Source organism: Pongo pygmaeus, chromosome 5 (genome assembly GCF_028885625.2).
Source record: "Pongo pygmaeus isolate AG05252 chromosome 5, NHGRI_mPonPyg2-v2.0_pri, whole genome shotgun sequence".
NCBI classification, from domain to species: domain Eukaryota; kingdom Metazoa; phylum Chordata; class Mammalia; order Primates; family Hominidae; genus Pongo; species Pongo pygmaeus.
This window is the reverse complement of record NC_072378.2, coordinates 47,261,827-47,278,705: the sequence shown is the minus strand read 5'-3', so window position 1 is coordinate 47,278,705 and position 16,879 is coordinate 47,261,827. Positions and strand designations below refer to the sequence as shown.

The 16,879-nt window shown below is 41.6% G+C and overlaps 1 protein-coding gene across 8 annotated transcripts in view; it reads left to right on the top strand.

Annotated features, from left to right (window-relative positions):
- The window catches only part of ADGRF5 (adhesion G protein-coupled receptor F5), a 102,274-nt gene that overhangs the window by 52,371 nt on the left and 33,024 nt on the right, over positions 1-16,879 (top strand). For 7 of the 8 annotated variants that reach the window (XM_063666253.1, XM_054492118.2, XM_054492114.2 and 4 more), the window contains exons 3-4: positions 2,562-2,616; positions 14,118-14,288. In XM_063666253.1, the coding sequence (XP_063522323.1) occupies positions 2,562-2,616; positions 14,118-14,288 (226 nt within the window). Of the gene's footprint in view, positions 1-2,561; positions 2,617-11,476; positions 11,549-14,117; positions 14,289-16,879 lie in introns of those variants that run through there. The other variant, XM_063666252.1, reaches the window with a different exon arrangement.

Sequence of the window (16,879 nt, the reverse complement as noted above, 5' to 3'; positions counted from 1 at the left end):
GAAATCTTCAGAAAGTAGTGTTTCCAAAAGATGGCCTCATGTCACTGGATGCGCTGCTTGAAAAGGCAGTTTTCTGCACCTCACCCCAGACCTACTGAATCACACTGGGGGCAGGGGAGACCAATGATCCTGATTCTTACAAAGAGTTGAAATATGCTGCATTAGATAATTGAAATATATCTTGATTTTAACATGTAACTGACAAGACAAGAGGCAAGACCTCAATGCTTTAGTCCTACTGGAAAGCAGAGAGAATGAAAACTCGACCTGGGAGAACTGCCCAAAGGTGACCACTGGCGGTCAAGTTCTCATGTGTTGTCTGAGTCCCCTAACTGCTGCCTTGAAGTGTGGACAGAGAAAGCTCCCAGTGGCCACTCCCTCCTCCCCACCAGGCCCCAGAGAGGATGGAGGCAGGAAAGCACGAAGAACCTTCCTTTTGCCTGGGCAGAAAGCCAAAGCATTCTCCAAGGGAAGCTGGGCCGGAACCAGTCCTATACATTGACTTTGCACCTTCAGTTCCTGCATATTCAAGTACATCTAAAATAACTTCACTGCAAATAAAGCAGCAACTGGGCTTTTGAAATTCCAATCATCATCCATCATTCCCCTATTTATTTCTTCAAGAACATTTATGAACTATCAAGTACACAGTCCCTCCCCATTTCCTACTGACTTTAACACATTCCTCAACCAGTACCTCCTAAGGGCATCAGCGAGGGAAACAGGTAAACCTCACATGGAGTGGTAAATTGCGGACATCTGATCTTTTCCTAAAAATGTAACTTAGTAAGAGGAGGGAGACCAGCCAAGGGAACTGTTCACTGGAAAGTAGGAGGGAATAGGAAGAGGTTATACAGACAGAGAGAGAAACGGCTCTGGGTAAAGAGAGACTGGCTCCCTGAGACAAAGCCAGTTCCCCAGGTCTCTGCTAAGAAGATGACACAGTGCCTGCAAGGACAAGTGCAGACTCTGGAGCCGGCTGGGTTTGAATCCTGCTCTGCCATTAAAGTCTGTGTGATCCTAGGCAAGTTACTGGACCTCTCTGTGCCTGTGCTTTCTTATTAGTGAAATGTGAATAATAACAGCGTCTACCCTTGTCTTGGCACAGGGTGTTAAACACATCTTAGGAAGTATTATGTTTGTCATTTTGATGATGTGAGATAACTAGAAAATAGTGGTAGACAACCCTGACGGCAGCATGAGCTCTGCCCCAGGTGGCGGTCATGGATGCGTGGAGTTCAGGGTAAAGCACAGATCTCTGTGGGCAGGGGTTATCTGGGAGACTTCAGAGAGGTGGGGCTTTTCTATTGAGTGAGAAGGGAGTTTGGGGTGGAAAATACATCACAGGAAAACCTGTAGGCAGGCGGGGATCAGCTAGGAAATCCACGTCAGGTCAAGGTATGGGGTAGGCTCTGTTACCAGCTGCAGAGCTGGTGGTGATCCCATGAGTGAAACTGATCAATGCTATTCTTTAACAAAAAAGCTACAGGATGAAGGAGATGAACTTCACAGAAATGTACCAGGTGGCAGGTGCAGCATGATGTCCCCAGAACATCTTGATGCCCCCTTCCTGAATAGCATTTACCATGTAAACAAAATTACTTTCAGTGCCTTACATTTATTAATCATTTGGTCCTCACATCAACATTCTGAGATAAGCTATATTCATCCCCATTCTATAGGTAAGAACTGAGGCACAGAAAGATTAAGTGATTTGCCCAAGGTCATATAGACATTTTATGATGGAGCTAGGATTTGAACTCAGTGTCTGCAGAGTCCTTACTTTCAGTCACCACACTATATAATAATAGCTAAAATGTATCAAGAACTTACTATTTGCCATACTGTAGTTTGCTTAGTTCTCATAACAAACCTATGAAGTTGATACTGTTATTATTCCCATTGTACAGGAAAAAAAACCCTAAAGCTCAGCAAGGATAAATAACTTCCCCAAGGTCACAAAGCCACAGAGTAAGTGGCACAGTCTTGTACCCAGGCAGTCTGGCTCTAGAGCAGGCTCTCTTAGCTCCTACTACAGAAACCAGCAATAGAACCATCCAGGAGAAAAAGGATCAGATGCAGAAAAAATAATTTCTAAGCCCGCACAATGGTTAAAGAGCCATAATACAGCAGGAAGATTGCGGTTGGGACAGGCTGAGTGTTGAGAAGGAGGTCGTGAGACTTGTCTCGAAGGTCACTGGGATGACTCAGTTCAAGTCAGGCAGAGAGTACAAGTTTAGAACACTATAATAATTTATATTTCTTGACAGGATTCAAACTGAAGGGACTCTGAGAAAGTCAGATATGATGATTTCTTCTGTTCCTGGTCTAGAGACTGGTCTAAAAAAAAATGAATTCCTAGGTCACACTACAGTAACAACTCCATTTTGTCTTCCAAACCATTTCATTGCTATGTGCCCAGCATCCACGGGACACATGGTGCTAACCCAAAGTCTGCAGCCTTAAGCGCAGCTCCAACATTTAGGGGTATCTAAGCGGGGAGCCACAGTGAAAAGACTTCTCTAACATTAAATGACAACTTTCTCAAATGTTCTTTTCAGAGTCTTCATGAACATGAACCAGCTGGTGAGGAGGCACTGAGGCAAAAACGAGCCGGTATGTAAACTCTTGCTTGGCAATCCCTTTTATAAGTTGACTCAAATGATATGTGTTGCAACTTTTTAAAACATTGTAGTCTACATAATTCAGTCTCCAATCACATCAGGGTCATATAGTGCAGTGTGATTTCCAAAAATAATTACTAGGGAACTCCATTCTCTACCAAATGACAGTAACTGGATCATAACAACACGTAAGAACCCCCTTTCCCTCCACATTGCCATCACTGCTCCTCACATTCCTAGGATTTTTATGTGGCTCTCTCCTCAGCTGCCCTCCTGCACCACCAAATGGCCTACTTCTCTGCCTACCATCCAGAAGCCTTTCTTTTTGCCTTTAAAAAAAAAAAAAAGAAAAAAAAAAACTTCTTTCACTTAGGACTTTATCTTGTGAAGAAATCTAACCACAAGGCTTAAGTCCTCCTCCTCTGTTTCCCACTCCATTTTTCCCACTCAACTCTAAAGCAGTGATCTGGAAAATACAAGACTCAGCCCTTTGGAGGGTTAGCTCTGAATTTTCAGAGCTGCAAATTCTGAAACACAGACCTTCAACTCCCATCCTGAGTGGACCCTGCACAGGTGTCAGTTCAGGGCTGCAGGCTGGGTATTCCCAGGACCTGGTGCTCCCACTCTCAGCATAGCAGCCCTTCAAAAGCACAAATCGGATGCTGTCATTTCCCTCAGTAGAACTCTTCTTGGGCTCCCTTGGCCTTGGAACTAAAAGCCAATCCTCTGCTCATGACTCACCAGGCCTTCCATGCCTTTCCCACCTGATATCCTTCTGTTCCCTTCCATGTCATCAACGCCATGCCCATCATCCCCCTTTGTTTATCTGGGAGACCCCCACTGAAGCCCCAAGTCCTATGAACTCCTGCCCTGTTAAGCCTTCCATCCATTCCCCAGATCATGAGACTTCTTTTCCTGGGTTCCCGTTCCCCTTGATACATTTCCATTCACAACATTTGTCCCAAAGCACTGTAATTATTTTACCTCCTCTTTGCCACCCCCAGTAGAGGAGAGCTCACTTGTGTTCTCCTCATCTCTGTAGCCTGGCATCAAGCTCAGTTTCTTTCTCAACCAGTGAGCGAACAGATGAAGCACTTGCACGTTCACATTACAGCACCTTTCTGAATTCCTATCGGAGAACATCTGCTGGCTGAGTGGCTGTACCAACTATCTAGAAGGAAAAATTTTTTACCCTATCACATTAGCATGGAATCATTTTTTCAGCCATGTGTGACTTGATCTAGTGAGTCTAAAAGAGACAGTAGGCTGCCAAAGAGGGCAGGCTTACCCTAAGATCAGAGTGGAGGCATCTGTTCGAGCCTTTCACGGTGCAGTGGCCAGACTCAACTGTTGTCCAGCGCTTGAAATGAGAATATGACCACATTCTATTAAGCTCTTAAAATACTAATTGGAGGATCATACCACTGTTGGTTTTCCCTCTCTCCCTTTCTCTTCCCTTTCTTTTCTTTTCCGTTTCAGCCTTCGTTTTCTTAGCCCTGTGGGATCCCATGCTCCCTTTCTCCCTCCATCCCCGAAGTGGCTATGACACGGTCTATATGTTCTGTACTCTAAAACAGGTATCATTACCTCTACCCCATCCCGACAACCCTTTAAACTTTTCTGCACTCTATGACAGGAACAAAGACAGAGATGTGCTCATTTGGTATTTTGAAAGACTTTGGCTTTTTAAAATCAAACTACTGGCCAGTGAGTTCCAGCTCCAGGCTTCTGTCAAATTCTTCTAAGGCTCAAGCTGCTGGCTTCCTCAGGAGCAGTGGGTGACTACAGCTGTAAAAGGAATGTCTTCCTGCACTTCTGAGCCAGGCTGTTTATGGCCCATGGTGACAACGTGAGGGGGTAGCCCTTGGGGAGGAAACCATTTCTACATCTAAGGATTTGACATTCCATAGTTTTTCCAGGTGTGCTTTCATTAAAAACAATCATGACAATGTTAAATCAACATGAAAAGATGTTTTCCATTTATTATACATGGTCCTCTGTGTTCTTGGGCCTCTAAAGTCATTTGGGAAGTGTTAATGAATCAACCCATCATCTGCAGAAGATGGATTGGCCTTTGTACTTTTACAAAATCGCTGAAGTAAGAAATGGCCATAGAAAAACCTAGGCACTAGGCCCCAGATATCCAGAATGTAAGTTGCAGTTAAGAATATGACTCAGCGTGGTGGCTTATGCCTGTAATCCCAGCACTTTGGGAGGCCAAGGTGGGCAGATCACAAAGTCGGGTGTTCGAGACCAGTCTGACCAAAATGGTGAAACTCCGTCTCTACTAAAAATAGTAGTAGTCCCAGCTACTCAGGAGGCTGAGGCAGGAAAATCGCTTGAACCTGGGAGGCGGAGGTTGCAGTGAGCTGAGATCGCATCACTGCACTCCAGCCCGGGCGACAGAGCAAGACTCTATCTCAAAAAAAAAAAAAAAAAAAAAAAGAACACGACTCTCCAGGAAAATGATGAAAGGAAGCAACAGAAAATGTTACCTTCAGCAGGATGCCACATGGAGATGTCTGTGTTCTGCTTGGTGGGTGTGTTAGTTAAGTGAGGTGTTAGAACTGGGCTCTGATTTTCAGAGTGCTATTCCCTTTTACATACACATACCTCTCCCTTTCTGAAGCCTGGATGCCAGAAGGATACAAAGGTTCTAAGAGAAAAACGATTAGGTCAGGAATTTTTTTTTTTGAGTCACTGGACAAAATCTTTAGCATTTGGAATAGAATCATCTTTAAAGATAGGATCAATACTTACATTTATTCTCAGCACACCATGAATTTCTACCCATGTGACTGATCAGTTACATAACCTAACTGGCCCCTTGAATTTATATATGTGTGTGTGTGTGTGTATATATATATATGCATGCATATGTATGTGTATATGTGTATACATGTATGTGTGTGTGTGTGTGTGTGTATACTGTTGTCCTTCCCTTGGTATCCATGGGGGATTGGTACCGGGAACCCCTCAGATACCAAAATGTGCATGTGCTGAAGTCCCTGATATTAAATTGTGTAAATTTGCATATAACCTATGTACATCCTTGAATATGTTTTAAATTATCTCTAGATTATTTATAATACCTAGTACAATGTAAATGCTATGTAAATAGTTGTTGTACTGTACTTTTTAAGTCATAGTGACAAGAAAACAAGGCTGTACAAGTTCGGTATAGACACAATTTTAAAAAATATTTTCCATCTGAGATTGGTTGAATCCATGGATGCAGAACCCACAGATACAGAGGGCTGACTGTATTATATTACATATATATATATGTATTACATATATATGTATCACATATGTATGTCACATTTACACACGCACACACACATATATCTCAGAGTTATTACCTTATAGGGTTGTTAGGAAGATTAAATAAGGTTATGTTAATATTACTTTAAAAATGTTAGTTGGATTATCTGGTGTTTATTTTTTCTTTTAATAGTTTTTTAAAGAAATTTAAACAAAGAAAATCAATTTATTTATAAAATAGTGTTGCATTTGAAAGGGCGTGATCTACCTCCAGTCCAGAGAAGGTATTCTGTACCACTTGAAGGCAGGGGCACAGATGCTGTGATATAGGAGTTAGCATTTTAGGAAAACTCTTTCAAAATTCTCTCAGGAAAAAGAAGCCTGCATGAAACCTAGAGGCGAGAAAAAGCATGGAGCTGCCTGTTAGGACAATGAGTGGCTGTAAGGGAGCAGAGAGAAATAAGAATGGGGAAAAGATCCCGAGTCATGTCACGATTCCATCAGGAAGTGGATTCTGGATCAGCTGAGCAGCTGCCACAGAGAGATGACTGATGAACTCACTTAAGTGAAAAGTATCCCCATGGTTATGGCTAAATAAATTACACGAAGAAATTAGTGCCTGGGAGACTAGCCAGGAGGCTCGGAAGTCTAGACATGCGACTCTGCCATGGAGTAAGATAGGAAAGAAGCAGAGGAAATGCTCGCCAAAGACATTATGAAAAACACAGCAAAAGGTCTTGGACAGATGTGACTTGAGGATGAAGGACAGCAATAATCCCTGTGACTCTTCAGGAGTGCACAAACCTAGGAGATGGTGCTTTGGAGAGGTCACAGGTAGAGACCAGAGTTGGAAGGAGAAGCCTGTTTTGGAGGTTTGCAGACAAACTCCAAATTTAGTCTTATGGGGACTCTTCATGGGGGAATGAAAGTGGATGTTTCTTATTGGTTAGAAGTAACACAAATATCAACTGGCCAGGTTCTCCACTCCAGGTTTCTGACAGAGGGGGCGTGTCTTGGAGCCTGGTGCTGAAGAGCCCCAGGTGATTATTCTCTGGCTTTAAAGGAATAACTGATGGGAGGCAAAACAGCAAGAGAGGGGCATTCAGGATGTCCAAACCCTGCACTGGATGCGCTCACATTTTCACATCTATTTAGTCAGAGTAAGGTTCCTCCCAGATTGGGTCTCTGGCTGCTAGCACGGAAATCCTGCCGTTTCTGCAGGCCTAGCAACCTGGGTGTGCTGGCCCTTTTAGATCTGGGTCCAGGAAATGCCGTGCACTTCCCAGGTTGAGGAACAGACTTTTGGGTTTTCATGGTTGCAGCCTTTCTGATGATGACATGTAGCACTGAGTGCTCTGAGCCGGCAGTGGTGGTGGTGGAGTGAGATAAAAGACCTGGTGCTTTCAGGCTGGTGTGTGGAGTTGGTTTTAAGCTTGACATTTAATATTGGGAGTGTTTTGCTTTTTTAAAATTTTTCTGATTAATGTTTTTCTTTTTTGTTTGTTTGTTTAACTATACCAAAGGTGAAGCCTGATAGGAATAATGTTAGCGTTTCTTTTTTTTGAGACAGAGTCTCGCTCTGTCACCCAGGCTGGAGTTCAGTGGTGCTATCAGCTCACTGCAACCTCCGCCTCCCAGGTTCAAGCGATTCTCCTGCCTCAGTCTCCCAAGTAGCTGGGATTACAGGTGCATGCCACCACACCCAGCTAATTTTTTGTATTTTTAGTAGAAACAGGGTTTCACTGTGTTGGCCAGGATGGTCTCCATCTCCTGACCTCGTGATCTGCCCGCCTTGGCCTCCTAAAGTGCTGGTATTACAGGCGTGAGCCTCCGCGCCGGGCCCTTAATGTTAGCATTTCTTGACCTATCAGCACACATCTGCATAATATATAATCATTATATTTATGATAATCAGAATTACTATTTTACTGGCAACTATATGCCAGACACTTTGTTAGGGGGTTTCATGTAGGATTCAGGCTCTTTAACAATAATCCTGCAGAGAAAATACTACCTTTCATTTACAGATAAGCAAAGTGTGGCTCACAGAGTTAAATGATCTGCCCAGGTCAGAAGGCATTCCTCTCCCATTCTCTCTGGCTCCAAAGTCCATGCTCGTAGCTATGAGTTATAGTTTTCAACATGTGTTCCTGGTTGGCTCATGAAGTCTCATTTCATGGTTCTTGGAACAGCTTTGTAGAGAAAGGAAGACTGGTTTATCTGCCTTCATCTTACTAGGTAAGATGGGGCTAACTTTGATGATTTGGGTATATGGCTAGCTAGTGGAATGAATTCTCTTCCTTAGACTTCACAGTCTGGTGTTTGATGACACAGTGCTGCCCATTTTCTCCTCCATCTACACCTGCCAGGTAGCCCATAGCCTTGGGTTCTGATGATTTTCTTCTTTGTGAACAACTCTTTCTGAAACCTGAACAGAGAATAAGATCCCTTCACTGCATCTGCAGAGCAATCACACAATAGTAGACAGACAATGCTGCCAAATTGCCACCTTCTAGAATATGTCAAGAAACAAGCCAAATAGTAGATATCTTTTGATATTTACTTGCTAAGACCAACAGGGAGAAACAGGAGAGCCAAACCATCAATGGTAAAATTGCATTGGCCCCTTTAGTCAAGAGGAAGCCACACCAACCAATCTCTTTTCTCCTGGGTGAAGTTAGCAGGCAAGAAGTTAATTTACCCATCTACTTAAGCTCTGGCTCTGACAAACCATAGTTCCCATTAGTGTTTCCAGGCAAAAGTAGAATTGTTTGCTTAAATAGCTGTGATTAAGACCCAAATATCTTGGTTGTAGTTTGTGGCCAACTTTCCAGAAATGTCCCTGTAAGATAAGTGCTGTGTGGCTGGCAGTGATTTATGGGAAAGGAGAGGGGAAATCCTGGTTGTCTTGTGCCTCCTGGGCCTGCTGATAGGCCTCTGTCTGTGACACTGATGACACCTGGAATTGGCTACCTTCCACACAGGGCATCAGTGAGCCAGAAAAATCCAGACAAACAATGCCAGGGGCAAAGAAAACACATTAAACTATCAGGATTCAGATATCCTGAGGAGCAGAAGAGGATAGGAGTGCATCCAAAACACACACACAGAAGTTGAGGAACTGTCCTCGTGCCTCCTGGTCCCTGGTAGTCTGGAGAAGGACAAGGAATGTTACTTTACAGGCTCTGAAGTCCTCAGGTTGAGCGGGACAGGTGGGTTTGGCATTTCTAAGCCTAAACTCTGGGCCTTCTGAGGGAGTGAGGTGAGAGAGCCTCTGACCCCACCACCATGTGGGTCATGCTGATCCCTGAGCATCTAAGCTGCTCCTTAGGTGCTGATCCTGTCACCTCGGTGCATTACAGGGGAAGAAGGCTTAGCCACAGCCTCTATGTTTGTTTGCCTATAGGACCATGATACTGTTCCAGGCTTCAGATGAGAAGAAATGACCCAATTTCAAGTGCATACTGGGGGATTGAGGGCATCTTCTTGCTATTACTCAAGCAAGCCAAGACGGTTGCTATCTCAGGGCTTTAACACCTGTTTACTCTTCCTAGAGTGACATTATCCAGATAGCTTCCTGGTTCACCCCTTACTTCATTTGAGTCTCTGCTCAAAGTTCACTGCTTGAGAAAGGTCTTTCGTAACCATTCTACAAAAAAAAAAAAAAAAAAAAAAAAAAATCCCTAACTTTAAATCTAAACTTATCTTTTGACTCCAGTATAATGATGAAAGATCCTCAAAGACAGGGCTTTGCTCCTTTTATTCACCCTGTGTCTCCAGCTCCTAGTGCAGTGCCTAGAAAACAGGCATTCAATAAATAGTAAAATTACAGGTAAATCATTAAATCAAGGAACAAACAAATGAGCGGAGCAAGGCTTAATATCAAAATACATGAGTGTCAATGACAATGGGTCACAATGCATTTTTCCTGAATGTGAACTTTTTCTTTTTTTTTTTCTGAGACGGAGTCTAGCTCTGTCTCCCAGGCTGGAGTGCAGTGGTGTGATCTCGGCTCACTGCAACCTCCACCTCCCAGGTTCACGTGATTCTCCTGCCTCAGCCTCCCAAGTAGCTGGGATTACAGGTGCCTGCCATCACGCCCAGCTAATTTTTGTATTTTTAGTAGAGATAGGGTTTCACTGTGTTGGCCAGGCAGGTCTCGAACTCCTGACCTTGTGATCCGCCCACCTCAGCCTCCCAAAGTGCTGGGATTACAAGCATGAGCCACCATGCCTGGCCCTGAATGTGAATTTTTAAGACATTTATTATGTTGAATAAAATTAAACAAAGGCTTACATAATTCTTTGATTTATTATTAATCATTTTGCCTTTGAACTTGATTTTATTTTAGAATTTACTTTAGGAATTGTACATCAAGTTCTAAAGACACATTTAACAATAATAACTCATATTTTTAATAGTATTTTAAAGTTTACAAAGTGGTCCCATTTACTTTGGTTCACATGGGCTGAGCTCCAAAATCTCTCTCTCTCTCTCTCTCTCTCTCTGTGCGTGTGTGTGTATTTGTGTATTCCCTAGGTGTATATAATCCTCAGTTAAGTTTGGGGATCACTGGAATAGATGATTTCCAAGAGTAAGCCAACAGCCTGCTAAATTACAGTGGTGTTTTTGAGCCTGTTTCAAATAATTGAGTATTTTCAAGGAGAAGGCATTTCCTTCTCTATTCGAGGTTCCCTATCCATATCAGTTTCTACAGAGGTGACGCTCAGGCTGAGGGTGATTCTGAAACTCCTTTTAGAAGCTGTTGGAGAACATAAATGGTAGAGGAAAGAGGTCCTTAGAGGCTGGGTGCTCACATTAACAGCTGCGGGAATGCTACAGACTGAAACTTGCTAAGGTCACAAGAGCCTCTGCTCTTAGTTCTTGATGGTTTGGCTCGGCTCCTTGTAAAATCCGAGCAGAACTGCCTTGGTTTCAATGGAGAGTAATAACATCCGTGAATCACCATGTGCTTTCTAGGCACACACTTGTTCTTCAGTTGTGACTGAAAAGAGCACAGGGCCAGACATGACCCTCAGGCAGGCATTGATATTTTGCGAGATCAGATCCTGGGATGCAACAAAGCCAGTAATGAAGTGGATATGATATGAATTTGTTACTGACCTCACCCAACCAAAAGGCAGCTACCATCCAGGAAATCCTGTTTATATTTATGGGAGGATAGTAGACTGGCATGGCAAAGAGGATCCTGGAGGTAGTGAACCCTCTGGAGGATATAAACATTGCTGCATTACTTTTCAGGAAAAAGAATGTGCACTAAGGCAGAACTTGTAAATATTATGCAGCCTTTCTCCTCATAAATATTCCCAGTGGACAACATAATGTGTCCATAGTTAGAATCACATAAAATGAGATTAATCATTCTTCCAGGAAGCTTGTTTTCATCACAGAACCGTTTGAGAATCAGAAAGTCAACAGGAAATTTTAGGCAATGCCATACTATCATCACAGGCTGAGTTTCTGCATTCTTATAAAAGTCACTTTATTCTATTTGTCAAGTACGTTTTTATAAAGAAGAAGTATATGTTAATATTCATTCTTAATTTTAGGAAAATCTGCGACAGACCTTTTTTGTAGACTGAGCTAATTGCAGAAGCTGAATGATACCAGGATGAAATAATTCTCAACAAGTTTCATGGGTAAATCCAAAGACCTAAGACAAACAGTTTTCCAAGCTAAATGAACAAATGTTACAGCTTTCTGAAATAAACATTCAACAATTAGAGTTTCCCAGGATAAACTTACTCTATTTTAGTATTTCACACCAAGAACCCTTGGAATATTTAAATCTTGGAATATTATGGGAAAATTTTTGCCCTTTTAACATAGAATTTTAACTTTATGGTATAATAAACTTCATCTTTTCAGATAGAATGTAAATTTTAAAGTAATCATTTTATAAGTATTCACTAATTTTTTCCTTATTTTTTTCTTTCTTTTTTTTTTTTTTTTGAGACAGAGTCTCACTCTGTCACCCAGGCTAGAGTGCAGTGGCGCGATATTAGCTCACTGCAACCTCCGCCTCCTGGGTTCAAGCGATTCTTCCGCCTCAGCCTCCTGAGTAGCTGGGATTACAGGCACATGCCACCATGCCCGGCTAATTTTTGTACTTTTAGTAGAGACAGGGTTTCGCCAAGTTGGTGAGGCTGGTCTTGAACTCCTGACCTCAGGTGATCCACCAGCCTCGGCCTCCCAAAGTGCTGGGATTACAGGCATGAGCCACGGCGCCCGCCCTACTTTTTTCTTTATGTAACTGACAAGATAAAATATTTTCAATGACTGGGCACAGCAGCTCATGACTATAATCTCAGCACTTTGGGAGGCCGAGGCAGGCAGATACCTTGAGCCCAAGAGTTCAAAACAAGCCTGGGAAACATGGCAAAACCCCATCTGTACAAAAAGTACAGAAATTAGCTGGGTGTGATGGCATGAGCTTGTAGTCCCAGCTACTCGGGAGGCTGAAGCCAGAGGATCACTTGGGCCCAGGAGGTGGAGGTCACAGTGAGCCAAGATCGTGCCACTACACTCCAGCCTGGGCGACAGAGAGAGGCCCTATCCCCAAAAAAGAAAAATATTCTCAATCTATCTGTGTAAAACGTTCTTATTCCTTGAAGGTTCTTCATTAAGTATTAACTGTGCCCATGGCTTCAGTTATATATTCTAGCCAAGATTAGGTCAAAGATCCGGTCAGTGACAGAGAGGTGAATTTGTGACTTGACTCAGAGAGTTTCAGGTTTAACAAGAATTGATTGGTCGCATATTTATAATGTGGTGAGCTCTTTGCCAGATGGAGTAAGTAAGGCTAAGAGACGTGAAAGAAACAGTTCCTGCTCTTGGGAAGCTTAAAACTAGTGGCCCAGACATGATGTGCTATAGAAAACTATATATATATATATACACACACATACATACATACACACATATGGTGTGTATGCATATGTATGTGTGTCACATGCATATATATTATATATAGGGTTTATATATAATATATAATGTTTGTATAGACTATATATATATAGACTAGACTATACAGTCTATATATAGTCTACATATGTATATATAGTAGTCAATATAGACCACTATAGTCAAGGTGGATCTGTTCCTCAACACATACCTACATCAGGCAGGCTAGACTGTATATATATATATATATACCCACACACACACACATATATAGTCTCTATATACACATAGAGTAGACTATATATAGTCTCTCTATATATAAACATAGACTATATATAGCATACTATATATAGCATGCTATATAGAGATTTTATATAGTATATATACTATATAAAGACTATAGTCTTTATACTTTATGTAGTATATATACTATATAAAGACTATATAGTCTCTATACATAGACTGTATATAGACTACTCTATATAGACTACTGTATATAGACTATATATACTATATTACTATACTATATATATGCTGTACTATATATACTATATAGTATATATAGTAGTCTATATATATAATTCTATATATAGACTCATATACTATATATACTCTCTCTCTATATTATATATATATATGTATACACATACACACACATATACATATATATTAGCCTGCCTGTTGTAGCTCTGTGTTGGGGAAGAGATCCATCTTGAATGCCAGCCAGTTAACCACCTGGAGACAATTTGGAAAAACAATGAAGAGCTGAAAATCTTTTATTTTACTTTCCAATTTGCCAAACTTTTGTTGAGCACCTATCATGTTCTGAACACTGGAGATGCAGAGGAAGAGCAAAGAATATATGCTCTTTCCATAGGCTAAGGGCAAAGAGAATTAACTGGGTGACTTTTCCCAGATGCCTTCAAGCCATGCATGGTTCAGCCCTTAGAGTATGCATCTATCGACTGATGCATACTGCAGATGAAACACTGACTCACTCCTTTGGGTCCTGACCATGACATATTTTGCCCAAACGGTTCCCAGACCCTCCCTGCTATTCTCTCTGCTTCCGCTCTTGCCTATTACAGTCCATACTTCACACAGCAGTGCTTAGCCTTGGACACCAAGGTGGTGAGTAAATAAACCTTCTTTTTCTCTGAAAGATTTCATTAGAAATTCCTAAGGCTTGATAGACCAACCATTCACATGTACCTGTCATTACCTTTAACTGCTGAAATAGCCATCATGATCTTGCTCCATCTGACCATGGTAAGTTCTCTCAGCCTCCATGTGCTTTCATTGCAGTTGCCACAAAAAGTCCTACAGCTGAAGAATACACTGTTAATATTGAGATCAGTTTTGAAAATGCATCTTTCCTGGATCCTATCAAAGCCTACTTGAACAGCCTCAGTTTTCCAATTCATGGGAATAACACTGACCAAATTACCGACATTTTGAGCATAAATGTGACAACAGGTGAGTAAGAGACCCATTGCTTCAGGATAAATGATTGGATGTCTTGAGAAAGACTGTCTGAGCTCCTGACTATCAGAGCAATCTTTTACTTAGTAGGCAAGTGAAATGACTCACCGAGACTGATGTGTGATTCGGTGACTTCACAGCCTTCCTGAATGAAGTCTCTATCAGTAAACTCTGCAGCCAGAAGTTTCTTATTTTAAATGGTGACCAAAGGTTTGCTTGGTGGTTTGTATGATGCTTGTCATAAAGTGGTCCCAAGATATGGCCAGGTCCTTCATGATAAACTATTGGGTCCTCTTCCCTTGGGCAGATAAACTACTGGGTCCTCTTCCCTGTGTCTTCCTCCCTTGGTATATCAATGGACATAGCAAGGACTGGTTCAAGATATTAGTAAGTACCAGATACCCTTCTCTTTGGCATTATAGGTCAGGAAATAGGAAACAGGTACATGCCTGCATCAGAAGCAAGGCATTAAGTAGAACCTCTTAGGCCATAGATTGGACTTTCTGGTTGCAAACTCTTTTCCGAGGTCATGCTAGCTTCCCTGTGTCTCCAGAGACCATCACCCAAGACTTGGTATACAGTAGAAGTTGTGAGATAAGGCTTCCAGTTATCTGATAAAAGGGAATCGCTTTTTAAACTGGAAAGCACTAATAGGTGTTGGGTTTTATTATTCTAAGATGAGGGCAAGAAAAATATTCTTGTTTTTGAAATTCTTCTTGAATTCACATATTTCAAATAGTCCATCCCAATGTCGGTACATGCATTTTAATTTTTGATTCTTAATATATGCTACTCGAAGTCATAGCTCCCTTATCACTCCTTTTGGATGCCATTTCCCACTGATTTCTACCATTAGCACTAATTTCCTTGAGTTAGTGGTTTTTCAGTTGGATGCCAATGTGCATTATGAGTCCTTCAGGAGCAGTGAATTTCTGCTGTGTTTCACACTCTTTATCCATAGAACATCTCACCAAACTAGGGTACTTTGGAAAATACATAGGAAACACCCTTCTATGTTCCCACCCAGCACAGATCTTTTGCCTTTAGAATAAATTGTTGGATAGATTTTAGTCAATTTTCCTTCCCAAATTTTTTAACAGAAAACTTTTGGTGTCTCTGTAGGTGCTAGTAAGTGAATCCAGTAAACAAAACAGACCAAGTATCAAAAATTGTTTTTTGTTGAACAACTTGTGATTATAGACACTTGAGCTTTAGTTGTGAGTTTATCTTACATATATTCGATATAAACATACTAACAAACTCTCTCTGATTTTTTTCTACTAGAGATGGGATGACTTCAAGAGGCTTCACCATCTTAAAAACTTGGGTTAACAAGCTTCTCAATTAAATGCAATTGACCTGGGAAAGTTTAATTTATCCTTCCAGAAAGACTGGTCATTCACACATAGAGGGGGTGAATCTTTTCTGATAGTGAACTATGAAACAGGTTTGACGAAAGTGGATACTTCAATGTGGCAGAGAAAGCCTCAGGCTCATGGACCTCAGGACCAGCAGGGAACAGCTAAGAGCAGTTGGCCTAAAAGAGGAAGTGAATGGGATGGGTGGGCAATGAAGGTTAGGCCTACTGACCATGGCACTAATGTCTAAGCATCCAAACTTTCACCATCTTCCTTTTTCCATCCTTCCCTCGCCTCATTCTTCCAACAGCCTACCTTATGATCCTTTTTAAGTAATGGCAAATAAAACTGAGGATATTTAAAACCGGACAATGTGAATAAAGTACCAAACAATACCTGGGATATGTCAGGTGGTCTGGAGGTGGTAACTTTTTCCATTCTCCTAAGGCATGTTTGCGTTTTATGTGGGACTCAAAAGTTCTTCAACTACTCCTCCCATAATGCTCCCTTACAAAACAGAAGACAACAACAAAATTGCTTTAGCACTGGAATTTCATGTCAGTAAGAGAGATTTCAACAAGTGGGATCCTGTTGGCTATCCTCAAATTACCTCTAGCGGGTACTCAGCTTCTTTGTTAGTAGCTCCAGTTTCTTCTAATTCCCCTGCCCCACTGCCACCCACTGCTGGGACACGGGCTGCATCAGTGTCCAAGGAATTAACTCGAACGTGTTGTCCCTCCTATTTCAGAACCAACTATTTGATAACTTCCCTTTGGACAGTCACTCTGTGGGACTTTGCCTGGGGACCCATCTGCAGAACAAACAGCTCCCAAAGATGTGACTTTGGTCCAGCTTTGGAAATTGATTCAAAGCACTCTGATTTCAGAACATTTCTTACTGTCTCCAATGAGAGCAGAGTTCATGTAGGCTGTTCACAGCTGACTTGATATGTAAAAGGCATAAATTTACTTGCACTCTACATTTGTTATCTGTTGGTGCACAACAGAGTCTAAAACCTAGCATCATAAAATAACAAACATTTATTATCTGAGAGTTTTTTAAATCATTGTATTTATATTTGCTAAGAATTAAGATGTAGCAGGTGGAAGTATTGATGAGTGTTGGTACTAACAGTGATATAAACATAAACTTCCATACACGTATAAACTTATTTGCCTTATAAACTATATCTACAATAGTCTACAAATAGGGGTATGCTCTAACATA